General features: G+C 39.5%; 1 protein-coding gene across 2 annotated transcripts in view; it reads right to left on the minus strand.

Moving 5' to 3' along the window:
* The window catches only part of AP2A2 (adaptor related protein complex 2 subunit alpha 2), a 74,301-nt gene that overhangs the window by 48,835 nt on the left and 3,752 nt on the right, over positions 1 to 21,714 (minus strand). For both annotated transcript variants that reach the window (XM_070765202.1, XM_070765209.1), the window contains exon 2: positions 11,752 to 11,820. In XM_070765202.1, coding sequence (XP_070621303.1) covers positions 11,752 to 11,820 — 69 coding nt within the window. The remainder of the gene's footprint in view (positions 1 to 11,751; positions 11,821 to 21,714) is intronic.

The raw sequence follows: 21,714 nt of genomic DNA on the forward strand, positions 1-21,714 counted from the left end.
CACATGGAGCCATATCTGCGGGTATGCAAGCTGTTGCCCTAGCTCAGCTCCAGCATGCATGTGTGCACTGGCCAGCTGATTTTCGGTTCACACGGAGGCTCTGGGAGGGAATTTTCAGCATCCGAAGGGTCTCTAGGAGAGTGGGTGAGGGCATTTTTGCCCTGCCCCACTTCCATGAATAAGAGTAGAGCAAGGATCGACAAACCCAGGCGCCTGGTCGCCAGTGGCGCCTAGAAAATGTTGTCTGGCGCCTAGAAAATGTTGCCTGCTGTACTGCAGAGGTCCCCAACCGCCGGTCCGCGGACCGGGACCGGGCCGTTGGGGTTTTTCAGCCGGTCCGCGGCGCCGCTGACAGCTAGCTTTGGCTGCCGGGGGGGCGGGGAGGATTAAATCCTCCCCCCCTCCAGGAGCAGCAAAAGCCTAAGCGGCGGGGTGCGCCCTTTGCATTTCGGCAATGCTTTCCCTCCGCGGTGGGGGGTGCAGGGCAGGCGCAGGCAGCCCCAGGAGACGCCGCCGCTATTCGAGCCTCTCGTGGGGGTTGGTCAGCCGTCTCTGCCGTCGCACCCGGCTGGCCCCGGGTTAAATACCGCTCCCTCCCGGCTCCTTCCCCGACGGGGCGGGGCGCTCGGCCGCCACTGACGCCGCGGCTCTGCTCGGCCCGCCCCGCGCTTCGCCAGCCGCCTCCTTCGAGCATGGCTGGACGGGAGGTGCGGGGCCTGCGCGAGTGACCCCTCGGAAGAAGGCGCTCCCTCCGGCCCACGCGCCTTTTGCCCCTTAGCGGCCGCTTCCCGGGCGCGGCGAAAGGCTGCCCGGGTCGCGCCTGCGGTCGTCCTCGCGCTCCCATCGCGCAACAAGTGCGGGCTTGTTGTGGCTGCCGCGCGCCGCTTTGCCTCCCTCTGCTGCGAGCCTTCGGGGCTCCGGGGCGGCGCGGCTGGCGGGAGGGCAGCTTCCAGCGGGACGTTGATGGGTCTTGGAAAGCTTTCTCGTGGCGGTGGCTCTGGCGCGGCTGCAGGGCGTTGGTGGGAGCGGGAACTCCGTCGGATCGCCCGAACTCCAAAGCCTCAGCGAGGTTTGGCTGCCGGGGGGGGCGGGGAGGATTAAATCCTCCCCCCCTCCAGGAGCAGCAAAAGCCTAAGCGGCGGGGTGCGCCCTTTGCATTTCGGCATTGGCGCTCTCCCCTCCAGGAGCAGCAAAAGCCTCAGCGGCTGATCGCGTCATTTGCCTTTCAGCTCCATCGCTGAGGCTTTTGCTGCTCGTGGAGGGGAGAGCGCCAATGCCGAAATGCAAAGGGCGCACCCCGCCGCTTAGGCTTTTGCTGCTCGTGGAGGGGGGGTTGGCGGTGCCGATACCAAATGCTTTCCCTCCGCGGTGGGGGGTGCAGGGCAGGCGCAGGCAGCCCCAGGAGACAAAGAGTGAATGAGAGAAAGGAAAGAGAGAGAAAGGGAGGGAGGGAGAGAAAGGAGTGAGAGATAGAAAGGATAGAGAGTAAGAGGGAATGAGAGAAAGGAAAGAGAGAGAAAGGGAGGGAGAGAAGGAAAGAGTGACTAACGTTAGTTTCTGACTAACGGTCTCCCCTCGGATCCCGACGGGAGTACAGCAGAGCCGGCTCGGCGGAGCCAGGCCTGCGCCGGGGGGGAGGGGGTGAAAGCGATGTCAGGTGGAGACTCGGCAAAAAACCAAGTTTGCTTAAAAAAAATTCTGGCTCCTAAATTTTTTGGCTGGCTCCTAGATTCTGAACAACTTTGTCGACCCCTGGAGTAGAGCATGGCTAAAGTCTTCCCAAGACAAATCTAAATCTTCCCACCTAACTGCACACTTGTCTTCATGTATATATTCAATATCTTGTAGAAGATTGTGGCTTAGATTGTATAAGCAATAAATGGCGAATGATTGAATTATTTTAATTAATTAATTCATTCATTGATGGAATGAATGAATGAAAAGTACTGTATATATTGTGTGCCTATAAAATTAAGATAAGGGAGAAGATGTTACAGATCTGTATGCAGGTAGCATGATCTTATGGAATAGAAAAGTATCTGTAGTGATGTCAAGATATAAATTTAATGGCATATTAAAAAGACTAAAATATACAGTATATCAGGAAATATTAATTAATGCTAACTAGATTGTTGTAGGTGCATAGGAAAATAGGAATTCATAGGTTGGTGATATTATATTCCAAAGGCTGGTAATGCAGAACAATAGGTGCTTTTTGCTTCTTTCTCATGGCAGATAATATTTTGCAAAACATCACTAGTTTGAACCATTCTTTAGAATTTGGAATGTTAACGCATTCTTTCATTATCAGGAAAATGGTAACAACCTCCTGTGTCCATCAAACAATTGATAGTAAGAGAATTATTTAGTTCCTACCCTATCAAACGTAAGAGATAAATTGGACCTGAATGGAAAATAACCAGTTGGCAATATCTGTCACACATAATATATTTTCCTTTTCAATACCTCTGATTAAAAAACAAAACAAAACAGTGAGGATCTTGTTTTCTTTTACCAAAAGCTTGAACATAGGGGTGAAGTTGGGCAAACACTGTGTAACATTCTGAATTAATGCAACTGAGGGATGAAATTATTCTCTTATCTGACATGAATAGATGAATTAGAATAAGATGAGGGAGACATAAAAAGTGATTGGGACACAGGGAAATTTGAAAAAGAAGCTTGCTGGAATTATGAAGTGAGAAAGACTCTAAATGAGAGAAAATGGAACTTTGAAGAATCTCAAGCCTCGGAGTTTTCTTGTGTTGGGGGTGTTACTTGGAACCCTGACATCTTCCTTCTCTATTCCTAGAGTTCTGAACCTCTGCCCATTAAAATCAGTGTGGAAGAAACAGGAAGTGAGAATACTAATCAGCATTTTCAGCACAATGAGTGCGTCAAAAAAGAGATTTCCTTTCCATGGGCTTCCATTTGGCTGATTTGATAGCATTTTTTTTACATCCTTAAAAGACAAAGCCTAGATATTTCTCTTTCAATTATGACTTGTTTAAAGCTATATAAAATACATTCTCACTAGGTAAAGGGGACAGAGATGTAACTGATGTGGGTGATTTCTGTCCCCGACCAATGAGGATAAAGCAGTTTTTGGAAGCTTATGAAAAGGGAGCTGCAAATAATATAGATATAGTTGTTGATGATAAGGGGCAAACTAATAACAAAAATAATGTTCTTCGGGTAATGTGCACAAATGCTCGAAGCTTGAGCAACAAGCTCTGTGAATTAATGGCCATAATATCTAGAGATAATTTGGACCTGGTTGCCATAACTGAGACATGGTTTAAGGATTCTAATGAATGGGAAATATCCATACCAGGATATACACTGTATAGGAAGGATAGAATAGAGAGAAGGGGAGGTGGAGTAGCCATTTATATTAAAGAAAGTCTAAAAACAACACTAATTCAAAATACGTGTCAAGATCTAGAGACTCTCTGGATTTGCATGCAAAATAAAGAAGGTTCTGTCATTAGAATTGGGGTGATCTATAGGCCTCCAGGGCAATCCGAGGAATATGACAACAAGATGGTGGATGAAATTACCCAAATGGCAGTAAAGGGAGATATTGTGGTTATGGGTGATTTCAACATGCCTGATGTTGACTGGAATATCCCCAGTGCCCTTACATGCAAAAGTAAGAATATAGTAGAGGCCTTTACAGGAGCAGCTCTGGCACAGCTGGTTAAGACACCAACTAGAGGGGAGAATATTCTAGATTTAGTTTTTACGAATGGGAATTGGGTTTCAGATGTCAAGGTGGGAGAAAATTTAGGTTGCAGTGACCATCTATGTTTGTGGTTTGATGTAAAAACTCATTGTGAGCAATCCTATAATGCAACCAAAGTATTGGATTTCAGAAAAACAAATTTTAATGCAATGGGAGAATATTTAGATAATGAATTAAAGGGGAGGGATAAAATGGCAGGAGCCAGCATCCAGTGGACTGTATTAAAAAAGGCCATCTTAAAAGCCACTGGACTGTATGCAAGACAAATAACTAAAGGTAAAAGGAAGAAGAAACCGCTATGGTTTAGCAATGATGTAAGGGCTATAGTCAATGAAAAAAAGGCTGCCTATAGGAGGTATAAAGAGTCTGGAAGTATAGCTGATAGGGAGGTATATAAAATGAGACAGAAGGAGGCGAAACAGATAATATATGCTGCTAAAGCCTCAAAAGAGGAAGAAATTGCCAAATCTGTAAAGAAGGGGGATAAAACCTTCTTCAGATATATTAATGATAAGAAGAAGAAAAACTGCAGCATCACGAAGCTTAGTACCGGGAATAATACATGCATTAATGGGAATAAGGAGATCGCTGACCATTTCAATAGCTACTTCTGTTCAGTTTTCTCAAGACACCTTACAAAATAATACTATAGAGGGATATAGCATTGCTTCCAGCTGTACGGATTCAGCTCCAGTGATCTTAGAAGCTGATGTCTTAGAAGAACTTGAACGATTGAAGATAAATAAGGCAATGGGTCCAGATGGCATCCACCCCAGAGTTCTTAAAGAACTCAGATCTGTCATTTGCTACCCCCCTGACTGATTTGTTTAACCAATCCTTGTTAACAGGAGAAGTTCCTGAGGATTGAAGAATGGCCAGTGTTGTGCCTATTCACAAGAAGGGCAGTAGAGAAGAAGCTGGTAACTACAGGCCAGTTAGCGTGACATCAGTTGTAGTTAAAATGATGGAGACTCTACTCAAAAAGAGGATAAATCAGCACCTAAAAAACAATAACTTATTAGACCCAAATCAGCATGGTTTTACTGAAGGCAAATCATGTCAGACTAATCTCATTGATTTCTTTGACTATGTCACAAAGGTGTTGGATGAAGGTGGTGCCGTGGATATTGCCTACCTGGACTTCAGCAAAGCCTTTGATACGGTTCCACATAAAGAGCTGATAGATAAATTAGTGAAGATTGGACTTAATCCCTGGATAGTTCAATGGATTTGCAGCTGGCTGAAGCGTAGACATCAGAGAGTTATTGTTAATGGCGAGTATTCTGAGCAGAGTCAGGTTACAAGCGGTGTGCCACAAGGATCTGTTCTGGGTCCTATTCTTTTTAATATATTTGTGAGTGTCATAGGGGAAGGTTTGGTAGGGAAGGTTTGCCTATTTGCCGATGACTCTAAAGTGTGCAATAGGGTTGATATTCCTGGAGGCGTCTGTAATATGGTAAATGATTTAGCTTTACTAGATAAATGGTCTAAGCAATGGAAACTGCAGTTTAATGTTTCCAAATGTAAAATAATGCACTTGGGGAAAAGGAATCCTCAATCTGAGTATTGTATTGGCAGTTCAGTGTTGGCAAATACTTCAAAAGAAAAGGATTTAGGGGTAGTGATTTCTGACAGTCTCAAAATGGGTGAACAGTGCAGTCAGGCGGTAGGGAAAGCAAGTAGGATGCTTGGCTGCATAGCTAGAGGTATAACAAGCAGGAAGAGGGAGATTATGATCCCACTATATAGAATGCTGGTGAGACCACATTTGGAATACTGTGTTCAGTTCTGGAGACCTCACCTACAAAAAGATATTGACAAAATTGAACGGGTCCAAAGACGGGCTACAAGAATGGTGGAAGGTCTTAAGCATAAAACGTATCAGGAAAGACTTAATGAACTCAATCTGTATAGTCTGGAGGACAAAAGGAAAAGGGGGGACATGATCGAAACATTTAAATATATTAAAGGGTTAAATAAGGTCCAGGAGGGAAGTGTTTTTAATAGGAAAGTGAACACAAGAACAAGGGGACACAATCTGAAGTTAGTTGGGGGAAAGATCAAAAGCAACATGAGAAAATATTATTTTACTGAAAGAGTAGTAGATCCTTGGAACAAACTTCCAGCAGATGTGGTAGATAAATCCACAGTAACTGAATTTAAACATGCCTGGGATAAACATATATCCATCCTAAGATAAAATACAGAAAATAGTATAAGGGCAGACTAGATGGACCATGAGGTCTTTTTCTGCCGTCAGACTTCTATGTTTCTATGTTTCTATGTTTCTCAACTATTTTCCATTAATGATATGGAGGAAGAACATGCATGTTGTAAAATTAAAGATACTGTATATGTATCAATCTATAGTGGAATTCAAGAATTAACAAGCAAGGTACTTTATAATAATAATAATATACTTAACCAAAATTCCGTTATATGTGTCATGAAGCCAATAAAATTAGCATAAAATAAATTATATTTATTCTATTAGTTAGATAGATGGCATGTTAAAGACAAATTATTTAGGGTTCATCATTTTACTGTTTAAGATGTTTTTTTTAAAAAGAATCTAGTGGAAAATTTAAATATGATAAACTACAATATACATTTATATTGATATATGTATTCCATGATGAGTACTTTGTGGTAAAGTAAGTGTAATTGAGTTTAATATATAAAGCAAACCAACAGTAAGTAGCCTAATGAATCTGAAATCAGTGATAAGGCAGAAGGGAAACTTCATTGCAAACACCAATACATAATAATAAGAAAAGATACGTTTAAAGGGAAAGCAAAAATACTTTTCTTTAGATAGCCAGATCTGAGCTCAAAATGCTATTTTTTATGTTAAAAATCTGGTCGAAAACCCTATTATCTCTAGGAAATCTTCCTATTGAAAAACTGTATCTCCAGCTCTGCTGAAATTAACTGCTCCTGAATTTTTTAGAATTAATTAATTCTAATTTGTTCTGGCAGCCCAACTACTACTGGTCTACAAGAAATGCAGGGTCTTTCATGTTGAAACTATAGAATGCCTCTCAACAAACAGCAATTTGAGTCTGTTGCATATCCAAAAATTACTCTTTTACATCGGGCCACCAGGATTAAACTCAGACTGTCAAAAATTTTCTATCATATGGATATAAAAGCACCTATCTGTCTCAGAAAGAACTGGGAAATTAAGTAACTCCTTGAATCTGGAATTTCTGTAAACCTTTATGTTCAATCAGTAAGTTGGCAAATAAAATGAAAAGAATGTCTACCACCACCTAAGCAAATAAATAAAGTGTCCCTCTCTCTCCCTTCTAGGATGATTTTAGGGGCCAAATTAGGGATATTTAAGGAACTATATCTTCAGGGTGGTATCTTGACATTCTACTTATATGCAGGACTCATGGGATATTATATATTAAGAAGTGAGCATAAACTAAGCAACACAATGAAAGAAATTTGACCACATTAAAGTCATGGTAGATTCCAATATCTGTTTCTTTTACACTGCTGGTGATAATCACAAAGAATTCAAAGTTCCAGGGCCACTGACTAGTACAACTGGCAATAATTCACTTCAGTGGATTCAGGCTGATTTTGGGAGATAGGGGAGACCTATGGTATATTCATACAGATAAGAAGTAAACACATACAGATATTTTTGTATGTTTTCTTCCTTAGGAGGATTCTTTTGCTTTTGTTGATTATTAAAAAGGACAAAAGAAAGACCAAAACCTATTTATATATTTTCCCCTTTTCTCTTGTGTAATATTTAAAGAAAATCAGGAACTGGTTTCATGCTTTGCATCAAAAATCTCAAAGCTAAGATTTCAATGTTTTTTAAATACTGTCTCATTGCTTCACTCAGGCATGCATTGTTCTTTCTAAAGTGTATGTATAATGATTTTCAGTTCTCTGGAAAGTGAGTCACAGCAACTGGACTTTCCTTTTTTGATTAAATGGTTTAGCTGTAGCTTCTTCAGATTTTCCTTAAAAGTAGATTTAGCTAATGATTTCTATTATCAACCTGGCACTCTTCCTTACATCTTCTATGGGAAGGAGTCAGTTTATTTATTTTATTTGTCATACAAATATAGTATTGTATTGTAGTATGCTTAACATAATATAAGTATAACATAGAGATAGAAAAGATAAAAAAGACATTAGGACAGGAACGGTAGGCACAAAGGTGCACTTATTCACGTTTGGTATAGTGATTAAGGTACCAGGTTAGAAATTGGGAGATCTCTAACTCTAGTCTTGCCTTAGGGCATGAAGCCTGCTAGTTGACCTTAGTTTAGTCGCTCTCTCTCAGCCAGAGGAATCAGGCAGTATCAAACCACATCTAAACTCTTGCAAACAAAAACGCCAACTTGTCCAGGCAGTTACCAGGAGTCAATACTGACTTGATGGTGCACACACACACACACACACACACACACACACGGAACTCTCAACAAAAAACTTCCATCCCACCTTGAGCTATCTGACATGCAAACAAGAAAATTCTTTCATCGTTGATATCATACAAAATTAGAGAAGTTTGTTCATATATCCAGCTGGAAAGTATTCACATAATTCAGTTCCTTTTACTTGTATAAATCAACACATTCTAAGTCACAGACAATATGTATGTGTGTGTGTGTGTGTGTGTGTGTGTATTTCTGAAGTAAGACAACAAATAACATGTTCCATTCATAGGGTTAATAATACCAAATATAAAATATGACAGTGTCCTCTAAATCAGTGTTTCCCAACCTTGGCAACTTGAAGATATCTGAACTTCAACTCCCAGAATTCCAAATGTCTTCAAGTTGCCAAGGTTGGGAAACATTGCTCTAAATGATTGAGGCTGGCTGCAGAAATCTCATTAAGCCACTGTTTGGTTAAACATGTTTTTTTCTGAATAAATCAGTAGCATTCATATGATAGGCAAACCCATTAACATAATGCCATCAGCTTTTTTTTAAAAAAATCTCAATTCAATGTAATTTCTTGCTAAGGTAATTGAAGGCTTAACTGCTGATCTGCCTTGCTCGAGGAATTTCTTTTGTTCTTTGAATGATTTCTATGAACGTGTAATTCAAGTCTGTGTAGCTTGCTATATAGGAGGAAGGAACACTAGTCTACAGATTCAGTGAAGAGCCAAGGATATCTGTGACTCACAAATGTACTTGTGTAATACAGGCTGCCTTGAAACAGCTTGCTCATCACAAACAGCTTGTTCAGCCTTCTTTTCTAAGAAGGGCTATGCCACATTCAGTTGATCATTCTGTCTGCAACAAGAGACAACACACTATCTTTCTAGGCAGCGTTTCTGGAGAACGTCTCCTTATCTCAGCTAATATGCTGCACCATTCTCAGTTCCCTATATTTTACAAAAAGCAGAAAATAATACAAGGTTGCATAACTGCTGTGCTGTTGATATTTTTTTTAAGCTGATGACGTTATGATCCAATTTAGGCAATTTTTATTCATAAAAGAACATGCTCAAAATAAAAATTCACCTCCAAGCCCTGATAACAAAAATAAAGAGAATAAAACCTTTTTTTTTTTAAAAAAAAAAACCTCTTTGTTCTATATAGCCAGATATGTAAAGGCAGTCATTGACTTAAAACCACAACTGAGCTTGAAATTTCACTTACTAAGTGAAACATTTGTTAAATGAGTTTTGCTCCATTTTACAACCTTTATTGCTACAGTTGTTAAGTGAATCTCTGCAGCTGTTAAGTTGGTAACAAAGCTGTTAAGTAAATCTGATTTCCTTACCGATGTTGCTTGTGGAGAAGATCGCAAAAGTGATCATATTACTCTGTTATAAATATGAGACAGTTGCCAAGCATCTGAAATGTGATCATGTGACCATGGGGGTGGTGCTGCAATGGTCGTAAGTGTGAAAAACGGTCCTGAGATGCTTTTTTTCACTTCAGCTTTTTTGAACAGTCACTGTTGCAAGTCAAGGACTATCACTATTTTAGCCATTTGCTTATGACAAATAGATATTGTAGGAATTAACATTTAATATTTATTTTTCTTCCTTACTGGTAAGATTTTAAAATGTGTCTTAGTTTCAAGAAAAAGAAACACATGAGTTGGTTAAGCAGAAACCTAATACTTCAGAAGAAAAGGATTTAGGGGTAGTGATTTCTGACAGTCTCAAAATGGGTGAACAGTGCAGTCAGGCGGTAGGGAAAGCAAGTAGGATGCTTGGCTGCATAGCTAGAGGTATAACAAGCAGGAAGAGGGAGATTATGATCCCGCTATATAGAATGCTGGTGAGACCACATTTGGAATACAGTACTGTGTTCAGTTCTGGAGACCTCACCTACAAAAAGATATTGACAAAATTGAATGGGTCCAAAGACGGGCTACAAGAATGGTGGAAGGTCTTAAGCATAAAACGTATCAGGAAAGACTTAATGAACTCAATTTGTATAGTCTGGAGGACAGAAGGGAAAGGGGGGACATGATCGAAACATTTAAATATGTTAAAGGGTTAAATAAGGTCCAGGAGGGAAGTGTTTTTAATAGGAAAGTGAACACAAGAACAAGGGGACACAATCTGAAGTTAGTTGGGGAAAGATCAAAAGCAACATGAGAAAATATTATTTTACTGAAAGAGTAGTAGATCCTTGGAACAAACTTCCAGCAGACGTGGTAGATAAATCCACAGTAACTGAATTTAAACATGCCTGGGATAAACACATATCCATCCTAAGATAAAATACAGAAAATAGTATAAGGGCAGACTAGATGGACCAGGAGGTCTTTTTCTGCCGTCAGACTTCTATGTTTCTATGTTTCTAAACCAAACCAGGATCTCAGCAATAATTTTCTACTTTTGCAAAACAAATTATAAAATAAATCTGCTGTGTTTAATTAAAGTGCCAGAGCCTTTTAAATCTACTGAACTATTCCAATCAAGCTCGTTAACAATTAATAGAGCAATTACAGTGTCCACCAAAATAGATATTTGGAAGTTCGGGGAGGTTGCAGGATATGTGCAAGTAGAGGGAGGCGGGGAGCAGAGCAACTTGTGACCTTCCCCGCTAGCTTCCCCATTGATTTTGGTTGTGGGAAGCCAGCAGAAAAAAATCTTCAATGGCAACCATGTGACCATGGGATGCTGCAATGGCTAGAAAGTCATGGACCAGTTGTAATTACCCCTCAACACCATTACAACTTTGAAGGATAGGTGAAGAGGTATTAGTAATTGAAGGAATATTGTATACATGGACCATGTCCTACTACTAAATCAAATATGAGAGTGAGCTCAGGGTAGGATGTTATGGCATGCTAGATAATATCCATTTGTTAAAAATCAGATGACATATCAAATTAGAATCAGCTCTTCTTCATCTTACATTTGGTTTTATATCCCAGTTCCTTTTGTGGTGGTGGTTGCTTAACATGTCCTGGTTTTTATTTTATTTAGGCTTAAAAGATGAGGGAGAGGGAACTATCTTGAATCATAGAATCATAGAATTGGAAGGGACCTCCAGGGTCATTGGGTCCAACTCCCTGCTCAATGTAAGATTCATTAAAACATCCCAGAAAGATGACTGTCCAGTTTCTGTTTGAAGACCTCCAGTGAAGGCGAGCTCACCACCTCCTGTGGCAAACTGTTCCACCGATTTATCACCCTTACCGTTAGAAATTTTTTTCTGATATCTAAGCTGAATCTATTCCCTTGCAGTTTCATTCCATTGCTTCTAGTCCTTCCATGTGCTAATGAGAACAATGCTGATCTCTCTGCTCTGTGACAGCCCTTCAGATATTTGTAGACAGCTATCAAGTCTCCTCTCAGTCTTCTCTTTTGCAGACTAAACATCTCTAGATCCTTTAACCGTCCCTCTTAGGACATGGTTTCCAGACCACTCACCATCCTTGTAACTTGTTTCATTCATAGTGAGAAATCCAAAATGGCAACAGTTGTTAATGCCATATTATTCATACAAAAGGATTCTCCTTTCCCACAATGAAATCTGCAAAACAATGCATTACTTTCTTACCTTTAAATTTGGATCGAATATTTGCCAGCTCCTTGTTTATTCTTTTAATCTCAGCTTCTTTGCTTTTACCTGAAAACACAGGAGGGGAAAAACCTCTCAGTTCAGAGTACAAGTTGGTAACAGAATGAATGGTCTTTAAAACAACATAATAATTGGGAGGGTTTAAGTCAGCATTTTTCAAATCTGCAACTTTAAATAAATAATAACCCAAAATCAAGAAAGTGCCCCAGCCAAAGAATCTCCAAGACCACCCCCACCAACACTGACAGGGCAAGCCACTAGAACTGTAATGATGAACCCCGAGTCTTCGGAGAAGGGCAGCATACAAATCTAATAAATAAATAAATAAAAATAATAATCTATGTTACGCATGCCACAGATGGCACGTGGAGCCATATTTGCTGGCATGCAAGCCATTGTCCTAGCTTAGCTCCAATGTGCATGCTGGCCAGATGTATTTTGGTCCATGCAGAGGCTCTAAGAGCATTTTTGGTCTCCGGAGGGCCTCTGAGGGTAGGGGAAGGGCGTTTTTGTCCTCCCAAGGCTCCAGGGAAGCCTCTGGAGCTTGGGGAGGGCGAAAAATAGGTATACTGGACCCACCGGAAGTGACGGAGCGGGGAGCAGGTTGTGTGTGCATGCATCAGGGGCAGGGGGGTTGTGCACGCATGTATGGAAGTTGGGCGCATGAAGGGACTGAATTATGGATGTGAGCACGTGTTTGTGTGTGCGATAGCAGGCGTGCAAGCACTTTCAGCACTTCAGGAAAAAGAGGTTCATCACCCCTGCACTAGAATATAAACTGACAGCAAACTGCACTCCTTAGTAGCACTGATGTTACCAAGTTTGGGTAATGAAAAGTCTGCAAGAATACAAGCACCAAGGATCCCTCTTGGCAATTTTGTATGGACTTTAATCCCCAGAATCCAGGCTAAGGAATTCACAGAGTTAAAGTCCACACATCCTAATGTTCCCAAGTTGCAAAAACACTGTTTTAAACCTTGAATTTCTCTCTCTCTCTCATCCTTTTGACTGGTTGCAAATCTCTTGATGTTCCTGCTGTGCTACCTCTATGACCTTTCTTCACAAAACGGTCTTGTCTTGAATCTAGGATCTGCCAATAGAAGCTCTTGATTAAAATTTGGAAATCAATGAAAAAGAAGGGAAAATAAAATTCCAAGAGACAGGGAATGATGCACAATGTTTCATCAGAATCGTTTATAAATAAGACAGCAACAGCTTGCAACAAAATATAAACCTGATGGGAGTCAATGCATTTATGATGGATAAGAAGTGTGACTGGTAAACATCCCACCAGGCAGATGACATTTACAGAGATTAATTCCAGCTTCTGGCTGGATGTAACACAAGTTATGCTGACCAATGTAAAAATCAAGAACAAACTTTTGGCTAATAGTACTTTTGAGGTAGAAACACAAAAATCACACCATCTTCCTTTCCATAGAGAATTGATAAAGCCATATCAAATACAATTATTTCACTTCACTGAACAACTGTAAGCATCCATGCTTGAATAACATTATAGATATACAACAGGAGGGAGGGAGGGAGAGGGGTGTGTGAATGTGTTTCCCTTAGGTGATTTTTTAAAAAATTGAAGGATATTCTCAGTGCTGTAAATGTTGACTATGCTATAATCTGGTTCCAAACACATTTCAAAGTGCTGTTGCTTAACTAATGGCTCAGCATTATGTTAAACTTTCTTGAATATATGGACATCCACTTCCTGAAAACATTGATTCAATACCATGTGGTGTGGGTGGGTGTTCTTCCAAGTTAATCTTGACTCCTTGCAATTTGTTTGTTTGTTTGTTTGTTTGTTTGTTTGTTGATTGATTGATTGATTGATTGGATTTGTATGCCGCCTCTCTCCGAAGACTCGGGGAGGCTAACAGCAATAACAAGACAGCATACAATAATAATCCAATACTAAGAACAATTAAAAACCCATTATTATAAAAACCAAACATACATACAGACAAACCATGCATAAAATTGTAAGGGCCTAGGGGGAAAGAGTATCTCAATTCCCCCATGCCTGGCAGCAGAGGTGGGTTTTAAGTAGCTTACGAAAGGCAAGGAGGGTGGGGGCAATTCTAATCTCTGGAGGGAGTTGGTTCCAGAGGGCCGGGGCCGCCACAGAGAAGGCTTTTCCCCTGGGTCCCGCCAAGTGGCATTGTTTGGTTGACGGGACCCGGAGAAGACCCACTCTGTGGGACCTAATTGGTCGCTGGGATTCGTGCAGCAGAAGGCGGTCCCTGAGATAATCTGGTCCGGTGCCATGAAGGGCTTTATAGGTCATAACCAACACTTTGAATTGTGACCGGAAACTGATCGGCAACCAATGCAGACTGCGGAGTGTTGGTGTAACATGGGTATACCTTGGGAAGCCCATGATTGCTCTCACAGCTGCATTCTGCACGATCTGAAGTTTCCTAACACTTTGCAAAGGTAGTCCCATGTAGAGAGCGTTACAGTAGTCAAGCCTCGAGGTGATGAGGGCATGAGTGACTGTGAGCAGTGACTCCCGGTCCAAATATTTATTATTTATTAGATTTCTATGCCGCCCTTCTCACAGCGACTCAGGGTGGCGTACAATAATTGCCTAGACTAGGCCTGAAGTTTTCTTTGCAAAGTTCCTCAGAAATGATTTGCCATTGCCTGCTTCCTAAGGCTGGGAGAAACTGACTGGCCCAGGGTCACCAGTTCGCTTTTTGACTAAAGCAGGGTAGAATCTCATCAAATAGGGACGCGATGGTGAACCTTTTTTTGGCTTGCATGCCAAAAGGGTGTGTGTTCATCCTAGCGTGCGTGCCCCCACGCCCATGCCCTGCCCCAGTCCATGCGCACAATCCCCATGCTGTCCCCTTACGCACACAACCTGCACATGCTGACCCACCCATGCAAATGGCACAGTCATCACTGAAGCATCCAGACACATTTATAAACTTCCGGTTGGCCTGTTGGGCCATTGTTTGCCAGCCCCAGGGTCCAAGAGGCTTTCCTAGAGCCTAGGGAGAGCGAAAAAAGGCTGAAAGGCAACTTAAAATCAGCTGGCCAACATGCATATGCATGCACTGTAGTGGACCTAGGACAGCTTGCGTGCCTTCAGATATGGCTCCACGTGCCACCTGTGGCATGGGTGCCATAGATTCACCATCACTGAAATAGGGTCTCTAAATCATCATTATTTAATGCCTCTAAAGTTTTTTTTAATACATTATTCTCTCAATTTTATAAGTTTTTATTTATTTATTTATTTATTTATTTTATTTTATTTTATTTTATTTTATTTTATTTTATTTGATTTGTATGCCACCCCCTCTCTGTAGACTCAGGGCGGCTCACAACAGAATAAAACAGTTCATAACAAATCTAATAATTTACAATTTAAAATATTTTTAAAAACCCATTATTAAGCAGACATACGTACAAACATACCATACATAAATTGTATAGGCCCAGGGGAGATATCTCAGTTCCCCCATGCCTGACGGCAAAGGTGGGTTTTCAGGAGTTTACGAAAGGCAAGGAGGGTGGGGGCAGTTCTAATATCTGGGGGGAGTTGGTTCCAGAGAGTCGGGGCCGCCACAGAGAAGGCTCTTCCCCTGGGAGAGAAGTTACCTAGACAGTCTGCTGGAAGGCAATTAAACCAAAAATAATTGATACGTTTTTCTCAATGGATTTAGTCATTTTGTCTAGATTTCTTTACATTGCCAGGAAAAGGGAATCAACTCACTGAACTTCTATCAAAAACAGTTCTTTTCCACTCCAGGCTGAACACTGACCTTCAAACCTTGAATAGTTCTGATTAACAGAAGGCTTATGAACTTCCTTTGAAAGGTCATTTAAACAGATAGGAATGTTTAGTGACGCTCTTTCTACAATGCTACACGAACTAGTGAAACTAAGTTTATTGCAAAAAAAGACAACATTGTATGAAAATGCTTCTCATTTTCATACAGTATGTGAACAAAAAAGAAAATTCCTTACATTCCTTAGTATATTTCTCTCAGAACAATTCCTGCATATAAAGCACCCAAATATAAAAGTAAAGCTGAAATCTCGATCGGTACATTTAGTAAGTGGTAACTCCAGCATATAAAATCATAACGAGTTCTAATTTCTCTGAACCCCTGGGAAGAAACAGTTTCTCTTTCCTACCTGTGTACCTAGTAGGGTACACACTGAAATGGCATGAAGAACTGTATGTGCCTGGACACCAATTTTAAAAACCTTTAAGTCATATTTTTTAGCAGCCTGGTTGAAGACTATAAAAGGTAGTGCAAAATGTGAATGCCATAACTGTGTAGCAAAGCAAGTACGGTAATCACCTTCTTCTTAAATGTCAGAAGTCTAACACTATGTCATTCAATGTTGCAATAGATATGATCCAGGGTTATTAAAAATGCTCATCGTACAGTTGCATTAAATAAGAGCTCACATCGTAGTTTTATGACTATGTTTATGAGATATGATCAGTGTGCAAAAAGAAAAACAAAAAACTCCCTTGCCATGAATTCAATTCCATTTTAACTGTTAACTCGTTAATATGTTGTTAGGTTCTTAAGTCTTCTCCAAGTTTGCATTTCTTCTTACTGATGTTCTTTCCTAGATAAGGTAACAGGAAACAAGATGTCTGCAAGAAAAAAGCAAGCTCAGAGAACACAAAGAACACCACAATTCAATTCTGAGCAACATTCTTGCAAATTGCCTCTATACATATAGCATCATAATTTAATCATTGCAAATCACCTAACACAGACATGGCTGGTTACAACTGTTAATTACACCAGCTTGCTTTAAAACCAGTTTGTAAGTTTGCAAATGCATAAGGACTGTTATTTCAATTTTCATTTATTAGTTCTAGAAGCTACAGGCCTTAGAAGTCAGAAAAACAACCCATTCCCTTGTGCCTTTGTGCTTTATTTTGCATAATTTGCTCTTGGCAACAGAGAACAAATTTTGCTGATGGGATTGAGAATCAGAGGAAGCTCTATGATGCAGTAAAGATGACCAATCCTTTGTATTAACAGCAAACAACCAAGTGTAAAGAAATCTATGACTGCTTATTTCAGCTGAAAAATCAGTTTACAAGCTGACATGAAATAGGTCTTCTGCAGGAAAGCTACAAAGTTCATATACCAATGGTCTACCTGTCTCACTCTTCGGTACAGGGAGAGAAAGCAATTTTTAAATACAGTGCTTTCCTAAGCAAAAAACAAACAGACACACAACCTCAACAGTATCCAGTTGAACTACAGATTAAGCAAGAGCTCTGGAGGTTCAGAAGTTCAGTGTATCAGTTTAATCGGGTTCTACAAAGAAGCTTCTACCCTCATTTCTAATGTTCTATCGCTGTAAAGAACTGCAACTAAATATTTTAATTGGTGTAGATCAACCTAGGCCCAAAAAGCAAGAGCTGAAAAACAAAGCAGAACAAGCTCTTTAGCACCACTCAACTCAAAATCTGAATTGCAGCAAAATGATTGCATCTAGGAAAAGTCTAAAATGAAGGGACATTATAGCCACTTCAGCAGATGTAGCAAGTCAGCCCACTAGAAGAGAAAAGCAATAGATTGTTTCGAATAAGCAATGTTTGCCTTTGCTCTCTGTCCTCTTCATCAGGTCAAGGATAAGCCCTAATCAACTAAGATCAAAGAAAAGCTATAATGTATGTACAAGTTAGAATCATCTTCCTGTTGTGCAATATTTTGTTCAAATGAATTTCAACTGAAAAGCAGGGCTTTATAATTCCCATCCCCCCCCCCCCCAAACTTTATTAAGCATTTCTGGATAATAACATTCAGGTTTTTACAAATGACATTAGTTATGTGTATTTCATATTAGCAGAATAATATTTCTGTTTACTATGCTTTTGAACCCTTCCCTTAAACTGTATCTTTTTTATTTTACTGTATTTATTTCATCTTTATTTCAATAATCTCTCTTTTAAGGAACCCATTGTGGTGTACTGTATACAGGGTGCATTCCAAAAGTAATGCACTTTTTAAAAAAAAAATAATTTATTGAACAGATTTCCACAAACACTTAAAAATTTTCAAGGTACTGTCCTTGGGCCTCTACACATTTTTTCCAGTGACTCTGCCATGACCGCTACATGCCCTGGAAGGTGTCTTCGGGGACCTCTTTCAAGGTCTTCGTCACAGCTGATTGGATCTCTTCTATGGATGAAAAACGGTTTCCTTTCAGGGCTGCCTTAATCCGAGGGAACAAAAAGAAGTCTGCTGTGGCGACGTCAGGACTATGGGGGGGGGGCAGTGTTGGCACCTGGTGTTTGGCCAGGAACTCGCAGACTCATAGCGTGTTGTGGCAAGGCACATTGTCGTGATGGAGTTGCCAGGTAGCGGAGATGTCTTTTCTCATCCTGATGACCCTTTTCGGAGTCTTTCCAGCACATCCACGTAGTAGGCAGCGTTAACTGTCTGTCCTTGAGGAACAAACTCCTTATGGACCACTCCTTTACTGTTGAAAAAGACAATGAGCATTGTTTTCACTTTTGATTTGCTCATTCTTGCTTTTTTTGGGCTTGGGGGACTGGTTGGTATGCCACTCAGAGCTTTGGTGTTTTGTTTCTGGGTCGTATTCAAAAACCAGGTTTCATCACCAGTGATGACGTTGTCCAAATAATCAGGTTCAATTTCAGTTTAGCACAAAACATAATCACGTAACGTTGCTCGATGGTCGATTCCATTTTTTTCGTGACGCAGTTGGAGCACAGAGGTTTACAATAACTGATGTCCTGCTGCTTCCACAGCTTGGAGAGCACTGAGACCGGTTTTGGAGCAAAGTTTAGCGTCCCCCACACCTACTCCAAGTGCTTCGGTCCCACTCTGACCAATAGAAGCAGTGCAGGAAATTAAATTGCATTACTTTTGAAACGCACCCTGTATGCATGACCTATGCATTCATTTGAGAGAAAATTTCTCTTTTAGAAGGAATGACTCTTGTATTGTTTACAGTTCTTTCATTTGAATGTGACATTTCTCCCAATCATGTGTGTGTGAGAGAGGGGGGGAGGGAGAGAGCGAGAGCTCACCAACATCATACTTAAGAGAATCTATGGGACAACACATGTCATTTCATTGTAAATACACATTTTTCCCAGCATATAAAACATATCAATTATGTTTTAGCAGACCAGAGAAGTATTGGGTGATTCATTAAAACAATCAGCACTTTGGGTAGCTCCTTCTGTAACTAACCCTCAACCAATACCTGAAAATTCACTAAATCCTCAGTAAAAGTTCCAAAAAGTAGAGCTAACTATAAACAATTTTCTTCCACTACAAACTATATTTTCTTCAGATGACAGCAATTTTAACAGATCAGACCATCTCTTACTCTTCATTATATGGCCACAAATTAACATTATTAAAATATTATACTTTCTTCGAGGACTAACCTAAACATAAACCTTAGAACTACAGTGAGCAAAGCATAACCCATCAAGAGCTATTGTATACTTTGTTTAATAAGGTAACTCAAGTGTTACCTTTACTGATGATTTGTAGTTTTTCTTGAATATCAATTCTAGTGCAGCAGAAATGGCTGAAAACAAAACTACAACACCACCTTGCATTTCAACAGTAGATAGTAGGGAAGAGGAAAATGAAATAACTGTTAAGAAAAAAGGCAGCACAAAACAAAATTCACTATTTCTATCTGACTAGCTATCTCAGTACTTCCAAAGCTAATCAACAGAATCTTTTCAGGACTTCACCTGTTAATTGCAAGATATGTAATTAGAAAAAAGAACATGGAATGAAGTTTTTCTGAATTCATAATTCTACTGAAACAGTTCCCCTATGTATCAACGCATTCTGGGAACTTTAAATAGAAGCCATCAGAAAAACACAACAAAAATGAAAATGCAAATGATTTGAATGTAGTTAATTCTTTGGAAGAAAATACTAGTGTTCAGAAGCCCATAAATTAAATTTATTTAACTTTGATCAAAGGCTAGCATAAGATCACATTCAAAAACAGGAGAATGAATTCTTCCAAACATAATAATCAATGTGTTCTATGAGCATGATAATTAAAACATTGAATTCTAAAATCTAAATAGGAGAAAAATCTATAAAAACTATCATAAATTATGATTAAGATATGAATGTTCAAATTATATGTAGTAAATTAAAATTAGAATATAGAATTATACACTATAAAAGAAGTACTATAAATTATTCTGATATATATAAAAGGAATATATAAGTGAAAGTAATAAAATATTATTCTATGAATAGATAGCAGTAAGAGTTCAATTAAGTGACCAGATGAGAAGATAATAGAAACAGAACGTGTGATTATGTAAACAAGGCTTTTGACAAATCTCTTACAGGTGATCAATTTCAAATGAACTCTACAAGCTGCTCTTCAAAGCTTTGTCTTGTTGTATGGTAAAATGGATCAGTAACTAAAATAACAAAGAGGTAAACTGCTCAAGATAATCAGAAGCCTTGAAAATGTTCAGAAGAATCATATTTCAATGTTTTATCAAATGAACAATGCAGGTCATGTTCAAAAGTCTCAGTGTGCCTGGACTTATAGAGAATATATTGTAGTACAGCACTCCTTTGAAAGAATACCCCTATATCTTTCATCAAGGACATCAATGAAAGAACATTAACTGTGTCGAAATGAAGGCCTCCCTGTTCTTTGGTACATCTAGCTATCTAAGGTAAGCTATATGTATCTTTGACTATCAAGAAAAAAGAGACTCGGAGCCTTGCTTAAGTCAGTATGTTCTCTGAATCCTTTATTTGCTACTTTAGAACTTATGTAGCCTGCTTTTAACACACCCAAACCAGCTGGGAAGCAAAGAATTGAAATAATACTAATTTTTGCTGAGAATGATAATCTCTATGGGCATTGGAATTAAATTCATGAAAAAAAGGGATTCATTAAAAGAATCAAACTACGGTAATTAGGGGAAAGGGGGTTTTTTTTGCCAGAACTAAAGCAGAAATCAATTATAACATTTAGTTGTCTCTAAATATGGAGGGTGGGGCAGTGAAACATAACTGGGGACCTGACATGTTCCTCTTAAAACTTTACACAAGATAACCTTGGGAAGGTTGTCTTCAAAATTTGGAAAATTGTCTAGTTGAGTATCAGTTGCCACTAGCATATTTGCTTTGACAGTCTAAAGATTGTTGGTTTTCAACCAATCCCTTTTGACTGTAAAAAAAATAAAAATAAAGGATTGTCTCTGAGCATTTTGACCAAAACAAGAGCCATGTGCTTTTCCACATCCAAAACTATGAGAAACGATTTCCAAACCAATGAAGGAGACCAATTGGAAGACTGTTTTTGTGCCAGGAATGAATGAATGAATGAATGAATGAATGAATGAATGAATGAATGAATGAATGAATGAATGCTCTCTGCAGGACTCCTAAGATTTTTCTTAAACTTATGGAGAAGTTGAATAGAAAGATGGCATTATCTGCATATAATATAACGGTATAAAATTCTTCATCAACTTGGGAGAATGAAAAGTCAAATTTAATTAATTAACCAACCATTTATGCAGAAGTTCAACAAAAGTAGAACTATTACTAAAAGTAGACAAAAATGTAAAATCACAGCTGCCAGTTTTTTAGCTGGTATCAGCCTTCATATTCATCAAGTTCTTCCTTAGAAACTAGAATGTTGTAATGTTGCAGTAAAGTCTACTTGGGAATCCAAGTAGTGTGGCCTTTTCTAATTGACAGATGGAAATTCTTTCAATGTGCAAATTATCTAAGTGCTGTAACCAGATATTTTGGTATCATTGTTGCATTATATGCTTTTAAGACATTTTGATTCTTGGAGACTACTTGGAGTAATTAGTCCCTGAAGTTTTAATGTCCACTGCTTGCTTCCTAGGGTAGAGAGAAGGTGACTTATGCCTAGGACTGGATTAGAACTCGGGGCCTA

Source organism: Erythrolamprus reginae, chromosome 1 (assembly GCF_031021105.1).
Source record: "Erythrolamprus reginae isolate rEryReg1 chromosome 1, rEryReg1.hap1, whole genome shotgun sequence".
Taxonomy (NCBI): Eukaryota; Metazoa; Chordata; class Lepidosauria; order Squamata; family Dipsadidae; genus Erythrolamprus; species Erythrolamprus reginae.